General features: G+C 51.1%; 1 protein-coding gene across 5 annotated transcripts in view; it reads right to left on the bottom strand.

Moving 5' to 3' along the window:
• Positions 1-22,175, bottom strand: part of ADAMTSL2 (ADAMTS like 2) — a 31,355-nt gene that overhangs the window by 7,733 nt on the left and 1,447 nt on the right. For 2 of the 5 annotated variants that reach the window (XM_033077412.2, XM_033077408.2), the window contains exons 2-15: positions 21,394-21,505; positions 20,428-20,573; positions 19,849-19,924; positions 19,389-19,491; positions 17,675-17,820; positions 17,449-17,572; positions 16,389-16,469; positions 15,080-15,255; positions 13,835-14,177; positions 12,805-13,186; positions 8,134-8,237; positions 6,274-6,400; positions 3,065-3,278; positions 542-697 (exon numbers count right to left, since the gene is read on the bottom strand). In XM_033077412.2, the coding sequence (XP_032933303.1) occupies positions 542-697; positions 3,065-3,278; positions 6,274-6,400; positions 8,134-8,237; positions 12,805-13,186; positions 13,835-14,177; positions 15,080-15,255; positions 16,389-16,469; positions 17,449-17,572; positions 17,675-17,820; positions 19,389-19,491; positions 19,849-19,924; positions 20,428-20,573; positions 21,394-21,504 (2,289 nt within the window). In that variant the 5' untranslated portion in view covers position 21,505. The remainder of the gene's footprint in view (positions 1-541; positions 698-3,064; positions 3,279-6,273; positions 6,401-8,133; positions 8,238-12,804; positions 13,187-13,834; positions 14,178-15,079; positions 15,256-16,388; positions 16,470-17,448; positions 17,573-17,674; positions 17,821-19,388; positions 19,492-19,848; positions 19,925-20,427; positions 20,574-21,393; positions 21,506-22,175) is intronic. The other 3 variants (XM_033077409.2, XM_033077410.2, XM_033077411.2) reach the window with 3 other exon arrangements.

Below are 22,175 nucleotides of genomic sequence, written 5' to 3'. Positions count from 1 at the left end.
ACCCACTGAGGCTCTCAGCCAGGTCTCTCAGGGTTTAACCCCTGCTGTGCCACATCCCCCACAGGGCAGGAGCCTCAAGGAGAGCCCGGGGGGAAGCAGCAGGACCCACTGGGCTGCTGGGTCACCCTCAGGTGACAGTGGTGACATGGGAGAGCCAAAGCAGTGAAAGAAAAATAGTAATAATAATAATAATATAATAATAATTATAATAATAATAATAATAACAACAATGTGATGATGATTATGATAATAATAATAATAAATTATTATGACGATGATTATGACAATGATGATGATTATGATGATGATAATAATAGTAATAATAATAAATTATGATGATGATGACAATGATGATGATGATGATGATGGTAATAATAATAAAAAATTATGATGATGACGATGATTATTATTATTATCATTATTAATTTAGGGTCAGCTCCCAGCACAGGCTGCCTGCAGGATTGTTGAGCTGGGACCTGCCAGCTATGATGAGCCCACCCCAAACCCCCCAATGCCAGGGGCCACTCGGGCGGGGTCTCACCGGTCCCCAGTCGGACACTGTCCACTGCCGGTCACACGGTGGCCCCGTGCAGTTCTTCTCGGCCAGGGGCCGGGCGCTGGCATCGCAGAGCTTCTCCTCCTCGGAGCAGCGGATGTCCCTTGTCACCACGCTGCGCTCCCCGCAGCGAGCCGAGCACTGCCGGGAGGGGACAGGGACAGAGCGTCAGCCCTGCCTGGGTTTCCCCCCATGTTTTAACACCAAACTCTAAAATCACACACTGAAAACGCTCAAGTGATTTCCCCAAACCAGCTCATGCTGTGCTGTCCAACAGGTGATGCCAAAGGAAACTCAAGGTTGCAGGGATGCCTGCTCAGAGCTGAGCGGTTTGAGCTGTCACTTGGAGACAGGGTGAGATCTCCCTCGCCTCCTTCCCAGGAGCAGCCAGCTCCTTTCCACCTCTTGGAGAATGTCTCTCCCCGCCGACTGCACAAGTGAGATTTTTATGCTGTGGATAAATTTGGCACCGCACAGCCCAGTGACATTATTTAGAACTGGATTTGAGTTACTACAGTCCCACATACACATTGCATTTGCTCCATGCATAACGTAAAGCAGGGAAAAGTGTCAACAGCACAGGGCCCAGACGCACCGTGCCGAGATGTTAATCCTCAGAGCCCTGAAATGTGCTTTTTTTAATGCCTATTTCCCCAGCCAACTTGGCACCCCACCTCTGATGGGATCCAAAGGAGATTAGCTTTGCTGCTGGCTAAGAACAATCCACTCCAGCACTGTCTCAAGCAATCTGTCCATGACAAATGCTGGAGGAGAATACAGATTTCTGTAAAATAAACCACTCCAGTTTGCTACGCCGGACAAAATAACGCTCCAGCACGTGCTCAGGGAGCTCCTCTCTACCAGCTGGGAAAGTCAAAACATCCTGCACCACCAGGGAATGCACCAGCCCCTCTGCCAGCTCCAGGGAAATGATGCACACCAGCTTGCAGGGGAATGGAGACGTTTAAATTATGACTAAGAAGAGTTTTTGGGAGCTTCCCAGGAGGAAGAGTCATATTGCTCGTGATGCAAACCATGGGGCAGGTTGGCACCCATGGACAGCTCGGCTCAGAGCTCATCTGCTCTTGCTTAGATGAGGTCTGTGCTTGATTTGGGAAGAGGCACCCCGAGGAAGCAGTTTGGTTGTTTCCATGAGCTTGTGCTTGTAAGGGATGTGCTGGAGCAGTGTCTGTGCTTGGAAAGGGATTCAGGGAAAACATCTGCACAGGTTTCCCCAAGAGAACCAAGGAGCTGGAACAGGGGCAGCACTGTGCCTCCCCAACCAATCTCCCAGTGGTTTAAGGCACAGCTGGGGAAAGGTTTCATTCTGTATGTGCTGCAGGGGAACTGGAGGTGAGGTGAGGAAGGGACATTTATAGGGATTTCACGATTATAAGCTGCACCTGATTATAAGCCGCACTTCTGGGTGTCGGAAACTGTCTTGGGTTACAATACAGAGTGTGACAAAAGGTATCTGTTCTATCACCACCTGTTGAGGGTGGGGGCAGTGATCCTGATCTCCATGGGAGATATTCTGCTAATGGGCCATCCATTGAAACCAGGCAGGGCATTGTTCTTTATCTTTTCACAGCCCATCCTTCCTCCAGCCAGTCATTTTCTGCTCATGGCCATTGAGTCCCACTGTGGGACTGATAAAATTACTGCATCCCATTGGGAGTTGCTCCAGCCAGGGGGAAGAGCCCAACATTTCTTACCAAGATAAAAACAGAGGTTTTGGGACACTAAGGGAGCCCCTTTCTCCACTGGACTCCAGAGGGAAACGGGATTTCTCCACATCACCACTGGAGCTCCAGAGGGAAATTGCACCTTGTACAGGAGCACTGCTCCAACTGAGCCACATCTGTCACTGCAGGAGGATGCAGCCACCATGGGATGGGACTGCTGCCACCACCCTGCCTGACAAGACAGAGGTATGGGACAAGATAGAGGTTCTTGGGCATTGTCTCCTCTTTCTTCTTCTTAATTTTAGGTAGTAGTTTTTTAATTGGATAGAAAGTCCCACAGTGCAGGTCACAAGTGTTTGGTTATTGGGTCAAAAGTATAAATAATACAAATGTTAGCTTTTAATTGAATAGTTAGCCTTTAAGAGACCTTGTAACTAGCTAGATACACCTCAATTTTCTCACTTTTTGCTTGCTGGCTAGAAGTGTTGAAAAACTCTGTACTATAGATAAAAATTACAGTAATTTCACAACTATAAGGCGCACCGGACTATACGGCGCACTTCTGGGTTCCAACCAAAATTTTAGTTAAAGGGTGTGCCTTATAGTCGTGAAATTGCTGTAATAATAAACTGAGCCCAAATGCAAAAATCTCATTCGTGCATCAGTGCTAAAACTCTGAGTAAAGACAGAAAAAAAAATGAAAACAAAAAAATGAAAAAAAAAAAAAAGAAAACAAAAAAATGAAAAACAAAGTGGTGATGATGCTAAATGGGGTGAGGATAAATGAGAAAAGGGAGGGATGGGCAGGCAGGGCAGGACTCACCTCAGACCACTCGGACATCTCCCACTGGGGCCCGCAGGCCGGGTTCTTGCAGACCTTGCGCTCGTCGGGCCGGGCGATGTCGGCGGACTCGCACAGGTCGCTGTACACGGAGCTGTCGAAGCCGGGTGAGATCATCTTCCAGCAGCGCACGATGCGGAACTGGAACCCCTCCCCGCACGTCCGCGAGCACTCGCTCCAGCTGCTCGTCTCCCACCTGGGTGCAGGGGTTGTGTGAGACAGACACCACTGCCATCATCACCATCATCAAAGCTTTTCATGACTTCCTTCCTTCTCTCAAGAAGCTCTGACTGCTTTTCCTACAGGCAGCTCCACACAGCTCTGGCTCCTGCTCTCCTCTCTGCAAGTTTCCTTGTTCCTTCTGCATGACTGGTTAACCCAACCTGTCCCTAACCCAGCCACCTGTCCCTCACACAGCATCTTCTTACCTTGTCTGTTCCTTGCACATCCACATGTCCCTTCCTCCTCAGGGCACAGCCAGCACACTCCATCCCAAACTGCAGGAGGGCTCCAGCCCAAACTGCAGCAAGGTTCCTGCCCAAACTGCAGCACACTCCAGCCCAAACTGCAGCAGGCTCTGTCTCAAGCTCCAACTCTAACTCCTGACTAGCTGACCCACTCTTTTATAACCCCCACCCTCACTGGGCAGGCAAGGCTGTGTCCACGTCTCTGCAATCAGTATAGCTGTAATTCATTGAGGAAAGCTGCCTTCTGCACTTTCCCTACAAACTACCTTCCCACTAAACTTACAAACTGTTTTTTGCTTTCCTGGGCAGGGAGCAGAGTCCATCACCCAGAGCATCCCAGGGGAAAGCCCTGCCTGGCCCTGGCTGCAGGAGATGCTGCAGTGAGTGAGTGCAGCCAGGCTGCCAGTTTGTGAGAGCTTTTCCCAAGGCATGGGAAGCACCAGCATATGTTGGGCTCACCCTGCAGACCCTGAAGCTGAAACCAGCTTGTCAGGAGGAAGGGTGGCATGGCAGGGCCTGGCCCAGTGTCCTCAGTGACAAGTGAGCATTTGTCACCGTGGGATCTGCCAGCACGTTTCTCCATCAGGCTTTTTGCCCATGTTTGACCTCTCCTTTTTGCCTGCTCAGCTGAAGTACAGAGGACACGCCATCCATCACCCTGCAGATGCCAGCAGTAATGTCACAGCGAGCTGCCTGAGCCCTGGTGGGACACACACTCATGTCCCCCCATCAGTCTGGCTCTGCTGAGCACATGTGACAGGCTGGGAGAGCTGGGCTCTGCTCCAGGCACTGCCTGTCCTTCCCTGTCCCCTGCCACCTCTGCCCTGACAACGGAGGAGCAGTTTGCAATCCAAGGAATAAACATTAAAGGTCAAGTTTTTTACAGTACAGGAGTATTACAGCAATTAAATAATTAGTTAAAAATCGGAATGGATCAGAATTCCCAGCTCTGGATGTGGGCAACCCCCAGGTCCCCACTGCTGCCACTCTCTGGGCAGGAGAGCCCCAGTCCCAGCTGCCCCCACACCCCATGGGGGGCTCCAGGCACAACAAGCAGCCCTAGGGAGGTGTCACACATTTGGAGATGTCATTTAGAGGTGTCACCTAACTTCAGAAGGGAAATGAAACAAAGCTCTTCCCCATCTATATCACGCAAAATTAACATTTTTTTCTTTGAAAAGTCTTAACAAGCATCTTCCTGCCTGCCCAAGTGCTGGTGGCTACCCCATGAGCTGCCAGTGCTCCCCAGTTAGGTCACTGGTAAATCACAGAGCAGCTCCTCTCCCTCACAGTGCAAGCCCCTGAGGCTGGAACAGCACAGCCACAAGGAGGGACAGCTTTAGGAGGGACTAGTGGGAGAATCCAAGCAAAAAAATGCCCTAATGCTCGTTTTAAAAAATGACAGCAAAGAGAGATTGCAGCCCGTGGTGCCCTCAGGGTGGGTGCATTCCCTGCAGCAGCAGCATTCACCTCCCCAGCTGCAGCCTGCCCTGGCTCTTACCCCTAACAGGAGGGTTTTCAGGAGATTTTCTACTCCATGTCCTACCTGAGCACTCTCCAGGGGCCATCCCTGTTCCTGGGCTCTTGTTTTGCCCTGTTCACACCATTCCAGGGTGTGGACCCCTGGATTTCCTCCTCCTTTTACTCCTCCCACGGTCTGACACCATCACAGTCATAGAACAGAATGCCCTGAGCTGGAAGGGACCCACAGGGTTCATCCAGTCCAGCTCCTGACCCTGCACAGACACCCAACAATCCCCCCTGTGCCTGGGAGTGCTGTCCAAGCTCTCCTGGAGCTCTGGCAGCCTCAGGGCTGTGCTCATCCCTGGGGAGCCTGGGCAGTGCCCAGCCCCCTCTGGGGGAAGAACCTTTCCCTGATGTCCAACCTGAATTTTCCTGACACAGCTCCAGCATTCCCTGGGTGCTGACAGTGCTCACTGCAGAGGAGATCTGTGACCCCTTGTGAGGAACTTGTGGGGTGCAATGAATTCTCTCCTCCAGGCTGAACAAGCCAAGTGACCTCAGCTGCTCTTTGTAAGGCCCCTCCACACCCTCCACCACCTTCACAGCCTTCCCTTACCACTTTTTCCTATGGTGGCACCCAAAACTTCACCCAGGGCTCGAGCAGAGGCTGCTCCAGCACAGACCAGAGTGGGACAATCCCCTCCCTCTGCCAGGCAGGGCTCTGTCCTGCCCAAACCCTCTGAGCTGCAAACCCCCCAGACTCCCCAGACTTGTCCAGAGCTGGACAGTGAGGCTTGGCCAGCCTGGCTCTGGCCAGCCTGGTTCCAGCCTGTGCTCACTGTTTGCATTCAGAGCCACATCAGAAGGAAAAATTTCCAAAGGACTCCCCCAGCACAAGTTCCTCTCTGCACCAGCTCATGCCCCAACACACCTCAGTGATGTTTGGGATGCTGAAGGGATCACAGGGCTGGGTTTGTGGCACAGTGTGCAAGCCCAGCTCCTCCACCCAATTCACTCCATGTGCCAGGATGAGCCTGCCCTGCTTGAAGCTGGACAGCCCCAGGTGCCAACTCTGCCAGGATTTATGAAAGTTTTAACCTAAAAGCGCTCAGGAGGAAATTCTTGATGGAATTAAGGGAGGAGGGATAGGGGTGCTAAAAGCCATCCCTGCTGCCCTCCCAAATCCACACCAACCCTCCCACAAAGACAGCCAGGGCAGAGAAAGCACAGAGAGTGCAGCAGTGCCCTGTGCAGGGGTACCTTGGCTGGCACTCCCTCCCAGCACAGAACTCGTGGATGGGCTCGGGGCGGGTCATGGCATCGCAGTAGGTGTCGTCCACCTCGATCCCATCGTAGCGAACACACATGGCATATGTGGACATCACCCCTGGGGCAGAGAGAGCACACACACACAGCAGGCTGCTTGGTCAGCTGCACATCCAAACTCCTTTCTGGTTTTTTTCTGTATTTATCTGCATTTCTCAACATTTCCTCCCTTTAGAAAGCAGCGAGTTGGATTTTCTGTCCCGTGGGGTGGGAGGGAATATCTCAGTGGCCACCCCACCAGCCTGAGCAGTGTGGTTGAGTTTGGCCAGCTCAAAGGAGGGCATGGCCACCCCTGCCAGGGCCTGCCACCAAAACCAATATATGACTAACACATTTTTATAGGAAACACTCAGCCCTGCCAGGCTGCTGGGTGGAGGCGACAGCAAACAGCCCCCAGCCCACTCCATCCCCCCACTCTCCCTGTGCATCACACCAGGTGCTCCCCAGGTGCATCCAGAGCTCCAGGCCAAGGCAGGGATCCTGGAGTTTGGCAAGGAAGGTGCTGCCCCTCCTGCTCCCCCTCCAAAGCTGCAGCAGCCAGCGCTGTCAGAGCGAGTCCTTTCCCCCCACAGCCTCCCGTGCCAGAGTAAATGTTGGGAAGTCCATTCTGGGACCTGGCTGGGGACCAGGAGGCTGCTCTGGCTGCAGGTAACAAGAATTGCAGCTCTGGGGAACATATGGTTTACATGAAACTAAAAAAAGATCTACAGCTCTTGACATGGCCTTGCCTCTCTGCGATATGTCAGCGAGAAAAGGCAGCGAGGAGGGAGAAATTTGAGTTAAACCTCTCTTGGCTTGCTGCAAACCAGGGCAGAGCAGGCTGGCCCAGCCAAGGGAGAAATCTGCTCAGAGGGGATCAAAGAAGTCAAAAATGACAGGATTTTGGGGAAAGGGATGGCTCACAAAGCTGCTGCTGCAGGCACGAGGCAAATGCTTAAAATGTAAAATCCTTGCATTTGATCTTTTGAGAGATGTCCCTGAGACTGTAAACTCCTCTCTCCCACTCCTTTCCCTCTTTTTAATTCCAGAAGCTCTGCAGGCTCTGGATAATTTCAGGGGCAGCACAGACAAGAGCACGACCCACACGCCTGATTCACCCCAAGGGATCCACAGGACCCCCTAACCCAGGGCTGAGTGGGGAGATCAGGTGCCTTGGAGCTTTTCAGGGGGGAAAAAAGGGAGGAATTTATGCAAAAAAGAGGGAATTTCTGCCTGAAGAATAGAGGCTCAGTTTCAATATCCCTGGCATCTCTGTCACTGTTCCAGATTTACACCCTCGCAGCTGAGCTCAGGCTCCAGGGTAGAAGGAGTGGGAGAAACAAAACATAATCAAAAAGCCAAATGCTATTGTGTTTCCTGCCAGAGCTGAACAATCTTTAAAATTTCTCTCTGCAGGGAAGCAGCTGAGCTTTTCAAACCCCTTGAAGCTGTCAAAAAGGTGAGGAAAAGGGAAAAAAAAAAGGAGGCTCAGCACAGGTTTGGGGATGCTGCTGAGCCCCAGGGGGACACAAAGTGGTGGGAAGTGAAGGCAGTGCTCAGAGCTTCCCACTGGGAGGATGATTGGAGGGGTGATGGACACTCTGAGCACCAAATCCTGATCCTCAACACACCTGAGAGGTTGTGGGCTTTGCATGCTCAGCCCCCAGCTCCTCTCCCCACCTTTGCACCCAGAGCAGAGCTCACAGATCCCCTGGGCACCACCAGCTCCTTCCCATCCCTCACAGACAGAAAACGGACTCACACACCAGGTGATTTCAGCAGGCTGTGCAGAATTTGGCTGCTTCTCATAACTACCTGTGGTGCATGTAGAGCTGCAGGGTTCATGGGAGGAGAGCTTCCACCTGTACATGTCAGCAGCACTCACACCTTGGCCCTTTTTTGACAACTTCAATCTGTTTCTAGCGATAAGCAAACAAAAAAAAAAAAAAGAAAAAAAACAAGAAAAAAAAAAGAAAGAAAGAAACAAAACAAAACAAAAAAAAGGCATTTACAAGGCGAGCAGTGACAGCCCACGACAGACACACACATCTGGCTGCAGTTCGGTTGGGTTTGGGTTTGGGAGGGGATGTGCTTGGTTTGGCTTTGGTTGGGTTTGGTTGTTCTGATTTTTCGGGAGGTTCGTTCGTTTGAATCAATTTTTAATTTGTTTTAGTTTCACAACATACCTGTCCTGAGCCCCAAGTAGAATCCCCAGCCCGGTTAGAGGCAGAGCTTCCACTGTCTAGAAATAGAGAGAATGGGATAAAAATACCCACAAGTAGAAACAGTTCAGAATTTAACAAAGTTTGCATTTTCTGCTCAAATACACCTGGCCCTCGGCACACAGTGACTAAAGGTGCAGTATCTCCTCCCCTGTGTCTCCAGGGCTGGGCAAACCCACTGGTGCTGCTCAGTGCAGCAGAGATTTTTTTGGCTGCTCCAATCTCCAAAAGCCAGCACAGGCCCCTCAAAGCCCACTGATTTTGCCACTCTGGTTTTTGGTCTGATTTTTATTCAGAATTTACATTTCTCAAACACAAAATGCCACGGGGAGAGGAGTCACAGAGGCAGCCTGGTGTGAGAAACAACACTGAGCCAAGTGGGAATTGCAGCTGCTCCCCGTGCTGGGAGGGGGGATGCTCAGGGATACTGCACCTTTACAACAAAATGTTCTCATACCTTCGTCCAAACCCTTGAAACAGCTACACTGGAATAGTGTACAAGGTTGGATCCTCACATCCAGTTGTCTCTGGCCTGGCAGGATATGCAGCTTGTATGATTTCTAGGCAGCAGAAGCTCTGAAATTGCCTGATTTAGTTGTTTGCAAGAAAAGGTTGAGGTCCAGCCTATCAAATGAACCTTTAAAAGGACACTGTTGAGAATCCAGCCGTTCCCTTTCCGACCCACCCTCCTTCCACCGCCAGCACTGAGCCTCCAGAAGGATTAAAAACAACAACAATCTCCTTTTCCCTGTTGATTTTGCCTCTGTCAGTTTGGCAAATGGTCACTTCCTGCTCTTGAAATGGAACTGAAATGAATGTGACTTTTTTTTTTTTTTTTGGTGGAAACACAACAACCTCAGCTCACTATAAATAATGTTTTATCTGCCACAGCAGCTCTGCCTGGGAACCCACACCAGCTCCTGATCCCTGCCCTGTGCCACCAGCTGCCACCCAGCCAGGAGAGGGCTCACAAATGACATTTGTCATTAAAACACAGTCAACATCTGCTTTTTGTACTTTAATTTGCCTGGAAATATTACCTAGATCCTGCAGTCTACATCCTACCCTCCAAGGCATGAAAGCAAACACCAAGTTATCCTGTGACCAGCACTCCTCTGTCTTGAAAAGGAAGAAAAATCTTCAAAATAATCTTTATCCCACATCTGAGGACAGTAAATCTTTCAACAGTGTCCCTTTAGTGTATGTGATCTTAAATAAAGAGCTTCTATGCATGACAAGGTCCCAGGGACGAGATCTTTCCAGAGGAATCAGACATTTTCAGCTCATTTCCAGCAGAGACAGAACTGTCACTTTGTTCTCCTCTAAATGCAGACAGCAGCCCATTGTCCAACGAGACTGGGGGCGTTTTCTCTTTTATTTTAATTTTCCTCTTTATTATGAGCTAAGTAATAAAGTCACGCATTTGCTTCCCAAGCTTTTAATTTGCTTTTCAAGCAACATACAGCACCAAAAATTACCCTTAACTGAGTTCTGGGCTGCCCCTTTTCCCAAAACAGCTCCCAGAGTAGAGAAATAACGCAGACAAACACCACAGATCAGCATCCACAGCCCCTGGCTCCCATTTCTGTGCTTTATTTCGGTTTTTGTTTCTAAGCCCTGGCTGCACACTGGGATAGAGGGTGCCTGGATCTGTCCCAGCACACCCCAGGAAGGTTTTTAGGTGCTCCAGGGGAGGAAAAGCAGCACAAGAGGCAGCAAGGCATCCATCCCAGCTGGGTTTGTTTCCATAGAGGGAACAGGACAGCTCACACTGTGCAAGGGGCTCCTGGAGCTGGTACCTCTATTCCTGCTCCCCTCCAACAGCCCTGCCCCAGACTGGCTCCAGACAGCTGAGCTGCCCTTGCTGGGTCACTGACAGGGAATGAAAATGAGCAAAAAGGCACAATCCAGCCCAGGCTGACCTTGGGAAGGATTTGGGAGCTCTCAAGTCCAAGCTACTGCCCCCAGAACCAGGCTGACCCCAATAACAGACTGGGCCCTGCCTTTCCCAAGGATGGGAATTCCTCACTCTGCCTCACTCCAGGACAAGAGATTCTCTTTGTGTCCCATCCCTTTTCCTCCAGCACAGTTCTGGCTGTGCCCTCAGCTCCCTCCCTCCTGGTGGGACAACTCCAGCCCCACATCCCACTGTCACCAGGGGCTTTATCCCACAGTGCTGGTGCCAGCAGGAGCATCAATCCTGGCCCCAGGGCTGAGCTGGAGCTCCTCATCCCTCCTTCCCACCCTGGAGATCCAGGTTAGTGATCAGTGTCACAACAGCAGCTGGGCTTGAGGAAATAAATTAAAATGTGGAGGAAGCAATAAAGGGCTGGGAACAGCCAGGCTGTGCTGACACAGCCCATCCCACCCTCTGGAAGTGAGTGCAAGTGGTTTTGTTGCCTTCTCCTCTTCCTCCCTCTTCTTTTTGTCTCCAAACAGAGGCACCCCAGCCCAGTCTGCCTGCACTGGTCTTTCAGCCCCTCACCAGCAAAGGATGGAGCCAGAAAGGACCTGAGCATCTCTCAGCCTTTGGGCTGGTGCAAAAATTGTCTGGATATCAGTGTTTTCATCTGAGAAGTTTATATTTATTAGCGACAGAGTGGGGAGAAGAGGGGATGCTGTAGAACAAAACCAAGGGAAGAACAGGTGGAAAAAGATGCCAGTGCTGGGTGGCATTCCTGAAGGGATTTAAATCATAGGGACAGTGCAAGGAGCTTTTTAGCACCCAACAAAGCTGCCCTGGAGCCACAGCGCTCTGTGATTGTCCTGTAAAAGCCAAGCTGCCCTGAGTGTTAAAGCTCCCTGTGCTCCCAGGAGGCAGGAAAGCACTGCCCCCATCCCACAGCTGCTGGGGGAGAGTTTTGGGGTACAGCTGAGGGCACACAGGGGGTGTGCTGGGCCCAGGGCAGTCCCTTCCTTGCCCAGGGCAGGGGAGCTGAGGGCACTGCCCTCTCTGTCAGGGGATGGATGAAATCCTTGCTTTGGCAGCTGGAGGCAGTTCTCCCAAGCCAAGGCACGGGGAGAAATGATAGATTCAAGCCCTTGGCAACATTTTCACATTCTATCATTAGGAGTTTGCTGATCCATTTGGCTGCATGGCCGTTTTCTTCAGCATGAGTGTCTTTAGCATAACACAGTGGAAGTTGTGGGTGAATCCAGATAACTCTAACCAGAGTGAGCATCTGCTCAGGGCTTTGCATCTCCTCAAGCTCAGCATCTTATTTTGTGTTTTACAGATCCAGGAGGAGGCTGACAGGAGGCTGGGGTGCCATGGGGATGCACAGTGGGTCCCAAATCCCAATGCCTCTGGGACCTGGATTCTGCCAAGGCTCCAGTTTCAGCTCAGGCTGCCCAGGGAGTGCTCTCCTGTGGCTGACCACGAGGGAGGGCTACTTGGAGGGCTACTTGCTGCTGTGGGCACTGGCCCCTCTCAGCCCCCAGTGAAGGGAATGAGTTCTGGGCTGGGAATCAAGGCTGCTCCCACAGAGCCCTGGGACACTTCAAAAGCTGATAGATATTGATCTTGGGGATCAGCACCTACCCAAGACCTCTTTCCACTCTTCCCCAGAGCAAAATCTGCTGCTAAAGTCACATGAAGCCTTTCTTTAGCTCCTCACTTCCCGTCTAACCAGTCATCTAAAGGAGTCCTGAGGTGCTGGTCCCAGCATCAATCAATCAGTGAGCTGCTACTGCTGAGCTTTGGATTTTCCTGTCCAAGCTGTGAGTCCCTGAGCTGCTTCTGCAGCTGCTGAGGCAACAAACCCAGGCTGTTCCTGCAGGACCTGGTGGAGTTCCCAGAGGCAGGGCCATGCCTGGGAGCTGCTGGAAGCATATTCCTGCCATCCCAAGTGAGGAGGATCGTGGCTGGCACTCAACAGGGTGGGTGAAAAGGGGCCAGGACCAACTTCTGCTGCATCAGAACTCGGAGGAAGGGGCTGGGGGTCGGAGCAGGACATCAAGAGAAGGCAGAAGGAAGAGGTTTCTTCATGGCCATGGCTCTGATAAGAAGCTGTGACAGCAGAGCAAGGCCCCAGCTGACAAACATCAGCATGGACTTCCTGACATGCCCACCAAGGGGCACATGGAGTTTTCCTCTTGCTTCAACACTCTCATGACTTCCTGCTCCCAAACCTCAGGCCCTTCCTTCCAAATCAACTCCCAACAGAACATTTCCACCATCCCACCCCCACTTACCTCCTGCTTCCAAAGAGGTGGAAACCATGCAACAAATTGGATTTACTGTAACTAAATGCATGACTCCTACCTTGCTTTGTGGGTTCTGTTCCCTTGGGGGCTGCTCATGGTGACGGTGGCGTTTGGGAAGGGCGTCTCTGCGGAGCCGTTGGTGGCTTTGCCATTGCTCAGCTCCATGTAGGTGCTGTTGAGCGAGTAGGTGACGAGGCCGTCGCCGTCCTCGTAGTCCACGTAGAGGCTGTCCATGGGCGACCCCACCGAGTTGATTGGGTCTCCCTGGGCGAAGATGCTGTTGACGGTCACGTTGAGCAGCAGCTCCTTGGAGTCCGAGCTCTTGCCCAGCAGCTTGTCGGTGATGGCGTTCTCCAGGAGGAACTCGCTGGAGCTGAGCCTGGCCTCGAGGTCTCTGTCGTCATGGTCTGTCTGGTAAGTAGACCTGGTTACGTTTGAATCTAGATTGGAGCCAACAGGGGGGAAACCACAGTGACAACCACAAAATGCATCGAGGCTGGGAGGGAAAAGCAGCCCGGAGCAGCGGGGACGCGCCTGAGCAGCCACACGGGGGTGGGAGGGCAGGGGTTGGGGGTTTGAACTCATGGGGGGTTCATCCTGCTATGGTGTGGCCAGAGGGGAGCTCAGCACCCGCCAGCACTGCCCAAAGCAATAGCAGAGGTGAAAGGAAGGTGCCCTCCCTGCCCCACAGCCCATGCAGCCATGCTGGGAAGGCACCCCAGGCACGCTGGGGGTGGGATGCCCAAGGGACTCCAATGGGAAGGGGTTGCTGGGGGTTTGGGAGGGGTGGGAGGGGATGGGGGATGTTGTGATGGGGAGTTTTGTGCACCCAGGGCTCCCTCCTGTCCTTGGCATGAGGCAAAGCACAGCAGGGCACCAGCAGGGAGATCTCACCCAGTGTCCACCCCCCGCACGCCCCCACCAGAAACCAGAATCTGAAGGGCAAAGAGGATTTGTGAGCAGAGTTTTAAAAGAACTTTCCGAGGTTTCCAAAACACAAACCAGCAGAACCACCAGAGGTACAAACAGAGCATTTCTCAACAAGAGCTCTGAGAAGCAGAACAGTGAGGCCCAAGTCTCCTCCTTACCTTGGGGTTGTTTGCCCTTCAGTTTTGGCTCACAGTCAATTGTTTCTGCTCTTTCATAGACCTCATTGGTTTCCTGACCTTTGCTCAAGTTCAAATCTTCCTCCGTGTCCTGCCTTCCAAACACCTGGTTCTCCAAGTCCATCCTTTCCCTGGAGATTTTCCCAAAATAGGTTGCATTGTGCTGGATGAAGCCCAGTGGCACGTCCCCATCGAGCTCCCGGCTCTCCTCGCTCTCCGACTCAGAGAAGGTGTAGTAGATGGGCTGCAGATTTTTTGAGTGTGGCTTCCTCAGGAGAGTGTATTCAAAAGTGATGGATGGGTTCTTGCCATTTTGATTCCAGACCTAGCAAAGAAATCAGGTTATTAGCGGGTGCAGGGAATTTGTGGCACGCGAAGCGCGGGATTCATCTTGGACCTGACAGCTGGGGAGCATCACTTCTGCTACTTCTGTTTTCCTTTCATAGCGCCAACTTCTTCCTGCTGGAGCCCAGCACCATTTCCCAAGAGTTATTTGGGATTAACCCCAGCTCAGGAGCCACAGGTCACACTTCCCCCTCAGCCACTGAGTGACCAGAGGTTTGGGGCAGCCACCTCACAAAACCATCATTGCAAAGCCACTTTTTGTGGCTTGATGAGGAGCACACCTTCCCCTGCAGCTGATACACCCCACAGGGGCTGGGGACTCCCAGCTGACACCACCTCACAGTGGTCTAATGCTTTGTAAGCACCAAGCAAGCATCTCCTCCCCTTCCAGAGGAGCCTGGGGCTGCATGGAAGATGTCAGGAGCTGGGCTCTGGCTGGCTGCCCAGGAGAAAATTAAGTGACTTTTCTCCAAATACCTGGTTTTACATGGTTTGCTTTCGAGAAAGAATTGGGGTTTAAGGTTTATGCACTTGTCTAAGCTCTCTGGCCCAGTTTTTTATTTTTGCTTTTTCTGCCAGGTAACTCGGATAAAAATGCCATGGAGCAGAAGAGAAATCCCCTCACAGTGCCTGAGGCATCTTCTCTCTGCAGACAGGAGTTACCAAGCCCACATTCACCACTCACAGCCCTGCCTGAACCCAAGAGCACTGACACAATAAAATAGGGCTGGGTAAGGAATTGGGAATTGGGCAGAGTCACTCCTCCCACTCCCCCCTCCTCACGTGAAACCCTGGCAGGACTCTTCTCCCAAGCTCACCCCTTCCTCAATCCAAGGTGGATTTTCTCTTCCCCACCATGAGAACATGAGAAATCAAGCTCACCATTATGTTCAGCCCTTGATTTGTGGGTCCCTGGGCAACAATGTACTCGATGCCAGTCTCGTACACATCCATGGGCCGGCGGTACTTGAACACCGTGCCTGCAATGTTGAAGTTCTTTGGACTGTCCACTTTATAGTTCCCATTGAAGAAATAGTACCCAGCTTCATCAGCCACAGCTTCAAGGGAGAGAGAGCAGACAGTGTCATCACATGCAAGGGCGAAGCTCTGGATGCTGCCCCTGGTTCGTTCAGGGGATAAAATCAGTGTCACAGCAATAAAAGAAGAGATTTTCCTACATAGCAATGTATTGTCACCTGTTTGCTGCACACACCCTGTGAGGATGTGCCCAGAGCTCTGGGCCATGTGTCCCTCCACATTGCAAACCCCACATTGTGTGGCTCACCTCACCCTGGATGCTGCCACCCCCTTGGCACCAGCCCAGCAGGGACATCGAGCAGCCCCAGCTCTGCAGAGAGCACTGGCAGGTGAACAAGGGCAGGAGCTGATGCCCCCTGAGCTGAGCCAGCAGAGGCCCAGGTTGCCCCAAGCTAGCCCAGGAACTGGTAACCACATCCATAGAATCATCCAAGAATGGTTTGCATTGGAAGGGACCTTGGAGCTCATCCCACCCTGCAGGGACGCCTTCCATTGGACCAAGCTGCTCAAAATCCCATCCAGCCTGGCCTTGAACACTTGCAGGGATGGGACAGCCACCCTTCAGAGGCCACAAACCTCTGAGGCAGCAAATGTGCTTCTCTTTGGCAAGTCTGGATTTCTCCACACTGCTCCTGAGCAGCTCTGTCACCACCCCATGGGACGGGTGTGTGGTCACCAACACTCCAGCAAGGCCACGTGCAGGTCCCATCCCCCTGGTGCTGCTGTCACTGCACATTCCCCAAGCAGGGCAGTGGTAAGGGCATCACGAGGGAGGTGAAGTCACTTGGCCATCTGTGATCCAGCACCAGGGCTGCCACAGCCCACTGAAATCCCAATAATATCCACCAACAGTTCCTGCTTTAAAGCAAAGTGCTGACAAACACAGCCCAGGTGCTTGGACTGCAGAGAGGAGCAGCACCCTGGCTTGGACAACACAGATTTACATTGCATTTAGCTCATTTACATTGCTTTAACTTTAATTTCTTTAATTTACATTGCTTTAACTCATGTCTGCATCAAACAGACTCACTGATCCTTGTGGGTCCCTTCCAGCTCAGGATATTCAGGGATTCTATGACAAAACCAGCATTGGAAAAAGCATTAAGACAGCATAGGCATGCATCCTAGGGAAGTACCAAGAGGTTATACACACCCAGAACATCTGCAGACTTTTTCCGTTCCACTATCTGGATATCCCTCGCTCCGGCGGGAATGTGCGTGACCAGGGAATAGCCTACGGGAAACTACGGATTAATGAGAGGATCTTTGTAACCAGGGATCTGAACGAAGCCCTCCTCAGGCAGAGCTGCAATCTATCAAACAAGCTGGCCTGGACCCAGGTTTTTAATGAGCTATGGATTGAAAAACCCCAACCCTTCGTGTTTTCAGCGGCAAACAGGAGCTTATCGGGAATAGAAAAGAAAAATGTGGGGATTGTGTGTGCTGGTTGATGGAGGAAAAACACACCCAAGGGGGGAAAGGATTCAATTTTTACATGCACAAATATCATGTTTATCTAAATTGGTGTAAGGAAATACATCTGTAGATGTTTTATAAGCTAGAGAAGCTGTTGTGTGGTTCAGTATTGATCCCTGAATTAACCAGTATTCCCAAAACCCCAGCTGGAGAGGGGAGCTGGTTTCTCCTCTGACTCCCCTCTGCTGAACACCAGACAAGAGATGGGACAGGACAAGTCCTCCCACAGCCCTGAAGTTCCTGCTGTTTGCTCCATCTCAGAGAGCATTAATCATAATTCCTGAATTAGATTGTTATATTTAGGACATGTAGGTTCAGCTGCTTTACATCACACAGACTCTTGAAATCCTGGTCTTTCAAGATACTGTTGCTTCCTGTTATTACAAATCATTTATTTCTAGTCTTACAGGGTCATGAGTGTCCTGTTTTTGGCTAAATGACTAAAAAAGACTAAAATAGATACCAGCCTCTTGCATAACCCTTTCACACCACTCATCATCAGAGACCTCTGGTGTCTGACAAACACCACCCAAATTTCCTGTTTGAGGTTGTTTTGATTTTTTTTAGAAGAAGGTTTTCTCTGCCCAGAATCACAAGTGGCATCAACACATATAGAACACGTGGGAAAAACTGAAGCTGGGCAGTTGATAAGACCTAAAAGCAATTTATAAAAAAAAAAAAAAGTACATTTTAAAGCCAGCCCTCTCCACTCAAGCCCTCAGTCCCCAAAGCCTTACCAAGATGAGAATTTCCTTTCCGGTAACTGCCGGTTACGTGGGTGCAGCTGCTCCCATCTCCTTGGCAAACTCCACATTTATCCAAGGTGTGGGTGGAGAAGAGAATGCCATCACAGCCAATGGGCTAAAAAATGCACAGACAGAGCACTGAGGGTCAGGCAAACGTCGCACCCACTGCGATCCTCTGAATGCTACGAACAATATTTTTGCTATAATGTTTAACAACCTCACATTTTCCAGACACGCAAACCCCTCGGAAATCCGTGTATTTGCAGGATGTTCCATCCCTGGCCTGAACCATTAACTGTCTCTGACCATCCACAGTGGTGCAATGAAGGTCACAGGGCTTGCTAGAAATGTGAACATAGTCATCTGAGGGGAAAGGATATAAAGAGAGATTCAAAAACAGCAGAAACACCACAACTTTCATCCTACCCAAGCCAGTGAATCTCTGCCAAGCTAAACAACAGCAGCACTACTGCAGAGCAGTCAGAGTTCAGAAGCTGCCATCCCTTGTTTCAGCACAGACTGGAGATGGCACTGGGACAGTGTGACAGCCTTGTCACAGGCTGGCAGGACAAGATGTCCCAGGGGTGCCAGGGGCATCATCAGCACCAGCCTGGGGCAGGCACTGAGGCAGCAGCACTGCTTTGTGCAAGGATTCATGTGCATTACACAAAAACAGGCATGTTCACTTAGCAGCACTTGATACACGAGTTGAATTTACAGATATATTGTTGGGAATACACATGTAAGACCACATTCAAAACCATGGCAACCCAGAGCATTTTATAATCTGTAATTTCTCCCTAAACACCCACCCAAAATGGTCTTAATTCACCCTTTGCTTCCTGCAGACAACAACTGGCTGGCAGCACCCACCAGCACAGCAATCCCACATTATAAAATGTCCACAAGAAGAAGATTGAAAACACATATTTGCATCAGAACCCAATGCCAAGCATTTGTCTCCACCAACTCCTGAGCAATCTGAGACCCACTGGCCTGCACACCCAAGCAAGGCAGCATCAGTGTCAAAATATTTTGTTTCAAATCCTCTAAGAGCAAGAGGAACTCTGCTTAAACACAAAACAATTCCTGCAACATCTCTGGTGAGTCAGCTTGAACAGCAAATATTTAAGGAAATTGTCACCTTCAAGGGACAAAAGCCACCAAGGAGAAAGAGCTCACGGGCCAAGTTCTACCTTGCTGACCCTGAGCCAGGGGCTTGGTACACAGGGAAATTCATTTGATTAAGATAATTGTTCTTGGGTATGTACAGAGACCCCTAAAACAAAGCTGCAGCAGATCCCATCTGTATTTTTAGGGATCCAAATGCAAATCTGCAGAACCTGAGCTCAGGAGCCTCCTCAGGAGAAGGGTCCTGGCTTCCCAGTAGCTCTAAAGCTCCTCCATGGCTTGTGCTTAATGCTTGATTTTGATGGGAGTTCAGTGCCCAAAAGTTCAATAAAATCTCAATTTCTGAGTCCCAAGTTGTTCCTGCAGTTCTTGCTCACCCCAGATGACCGAAGTGACCGGCTGCATCTCGGTGACATTTGACAGAGCACACAGAGGGCGTGGGAGAGACCAAATATCCCTGGAAACAGCACAGCCAGCAGTGGCCCTGGCTCAAAGGACACTTGTTGGGGTGAGCCTGGCTGTCCCCACCAGCACAACCCATCACCCTCACATCCTCCTGCAGCCTCTGGTCCCTGGGAGCAGGGACCAACACAGCCTACAGACATGAATTCATGTTGTTATTTAATTTTCAAGCTACCCTGCAGCTGCCAAACAAGCCTTTGAACTTGGGAGATAGTTGATTGTGCCTCTGAAAAACCACTTTAAAACAGCAGAGGAGGAGCCTTCCTGCGGGCTGCAGCATCATAACTATCAAAATATTTGGCTGAGTATTATGAAACACACAAAGAATGTCTTGTTACCAGGATATAAAGGTTTCCATTGATACGTTCTGCCATTGTACACATGGGAGTTAAATGATGAGCACTGCTCCTCTCGAAAGCTCCTTCCATTCACAGGGCACTCCTAGAATGGGATACATTAACATCCTGACCAAAACAAAGCGCAGGAAAGGTTTCTGGCACATCACCACCAGCTGCAAGGAGTGTTTCCATCACCTTCCCCAGCCAGGGCCACATCCTCCTCCTCCTCCTCTTCCTCCCCTCACTGCAGGAACCCCCTGGGAACTGTCACCAGAGCCACTCTTTGGTTTTTATGGCAAAATGCCCAAAGCCCAGACACTGGTGATGGGCACCAAAGAAGGGATCCCCCAGCTGCTTGCAGGGCAACAGGGTCCCAGCTGCAGGACAAATGGAGTCCCCTCTCCAAGGCACCCAGAAATGCCAGCCATGACTTTCCCAACGAGACAAAGGATATCCTTACCTGGACTTTGCAGAGCTGGTATCGTTTGGATGTTCCAGTGCAAGTTTTATTAGCCAGCCCACTCACTGACTTCCTTCTGAATAAAGAAATGGGGGTTAGATGGGGGCAGAAATCATTTTCCCCTGTTTAAATGTATTTACTCTCTGCCTCTGTAAGGTCAGTGCCCACACAGCAGAGCCACACAGATGTGCCAGTCTCCCTGGGGCTGGTAGCAAAGGTATCTGTGGCTTTGTCACCTGCATCATCAACTGTCCCAGAAGGTATCATGGGATGAGGGGCTGGGGACAAGCTTTATAAAGTGGTTTTTGGCACCCACACTGCCCAGGCACACAGCAGATGGCCTCGGGGTCCCCAGGTAGTCCTGGCTGCTGTGCCCCAAAGCCTCCAGAACAGGCTCAGTCTGTGCCTGCTGCCCCTCTGGAGAAACTCCAGCACAGGAATCAGCTGCTGCTCCTGCAGGGATGCCCAAAGCTCAGGAAATCACCTCCTGCTCAAGCAGGGCTTGCCAGACATTTCCATCAGTGCTTCTCTCTGAGGGGTGACCTTTGGGGACCTGTCCCCATCCCGGGGGTGCTGTACCTCTGCCTCAGGCAGTGCCTCTCCTGGGATTTGACACCTCCCCCGCAGGTCCTGGTGCACGCTGTCCACTTGGTCCACTCTCCCCACCAGTAAGCAGTGACATCTGAGCCCTCCTCCAGGCTGTTGGACGTTTGTGTCAGGTCCTGCTGGGAGCACGGGGGAGGGAAGAGAAGCAGGAATCCCATCCAGAGCTCAGAGCCTGTGTGGGGACACCGAGGGCACCCTCCCCTCCCAGCCTGCCCCACTCGACCCAGGCATTGCCTTCTCCAGCTGAGGTCAAGCCTGAGGTTTCCATCCCTGCATTCCTGCAATTGTGTTTTCATTACAAAATTGGAATGAAGTGGCAATATTTGGGATTCCTCAGGAAAGGAAATTCTCATTGTTTCGCTCAGTTGGCAAAACCGAGCTCCCAAACAACCCTAAACTCTCTGAGACTTTTGGTGCTCTCTGACTCCTGCTCCACAGAGAATTCAGGGAGCTGGGGAGCCAGCTGCAGCTGAAAGCTCCAAGAAACCCTTGCAAAACCCCTCTGCAGCAGGAGAGCAGGTCAGTGGATGCCAGCAGGCTGGAGGAGCCTGTTTGCAGCACGGGTTTGTCACTTCAGGAGGGTCCCTGACACCCCCACCTCCCACCCCCTGTTGTGGCCGTGCATCAGAGGGCAAAGGAGCTGCAAATATTGCCTGCAAAGTAAATGAAAGCTCCAGCCACTGCAGGGAGCAAGGAGTGATGCTCACCCAAGAGCAGGGCACGGCCCTTCAGAGTCCCTGAAATGCTCTGGGAACGCTCTCAGCCATGGAAGGGACAACTTGGGTTAAGCCCAGACTAGAGAGTGAAGGTGAGCCAGATGTCCTCACAATATTTGGAGATCTGGTGCATGCACACAGCAGCTCTGCAATCCCAGGGGGTTTCCATCCCAGGCAGAGCATTTCAAAGCCCAGAGTCCTCCCAAAACCACGATACCCTTACCTGAGCTATGACAAAGACAGCGTTGCCCACAAGGAGAAGGGCCAGGGTGCCCTTGAGCTGCAACTGAGCACTGACAGAGATGCTGCTCCACTTCCACTTGGATATCTTCATCCTAGAAAGCAACCAAACACTGCACTGAGCACAGCTCCCCCAGCCCCATGGCCAGCAGCAGGGACTGCCTTGCCTGGGTTCCACAGCTCTGTGACACCAGTGACTGCAGGGACTTGAGCCTGAAGTTTTAATTAATTAATAGAAGCATCAGCGTGGTGCAGGTTCAGTTCCCAGCTCGGTTTTTATCTGTCAAACCACAGTTTTGCACTGGTTTCCAGTGGCTGCACCTGACTTTGCTCCAAGCCTGCCTTGGAACAGAGCCTGGCTCACACCGAAGCGAGCACTGCACAGTGAGTAGCCAAAAGTGTTCCTGGATCTATAAAAGCAGTGCATTTAAATATCCTCATTTACAGCACTGCTCCTGGAAGAATGAGATGAAAGGCTTCAAAATAAAAAACAAAAAAAATGCAATTAACAGCCATTATTCCTTTTTTTTTTTTCATTTGTTCCACTCCAGTTCCCCTCGGTTCCCAGGGAAGACGCCTGTTCTTATAGAAAAGACACAACCCACAATTAAAGAGCAGAAATGAAGTATCCCAAGTGTCAGCCTTTCATCTCCTTCTCCATCTGCCTCATGAAAGAGAATAACCCAGAATGGCATTTTCTTAAATAAAACCCAGCTCAAAACCACAATGCGTTTTATTGTGAACCTCCCTGCAAGAGCCAGAAAG

Source organism: Catharus ustulatus, chromosome 21 (genome assembly GCF_009819885.2).
Source record: "Catharus ustulatus isolate bCatUst1 chromosome 21, bCatUst1.pri.v2, whole genome shotgun sequence".
NCBI lineage: Eukaryota > Metazoa > Chordata > Aves > Passeriformes > Turdidae > Catharus > Catharus ustulatus.
This window is presented reverse-complemented; position numbering and strand designations above follow the sequence as displayed.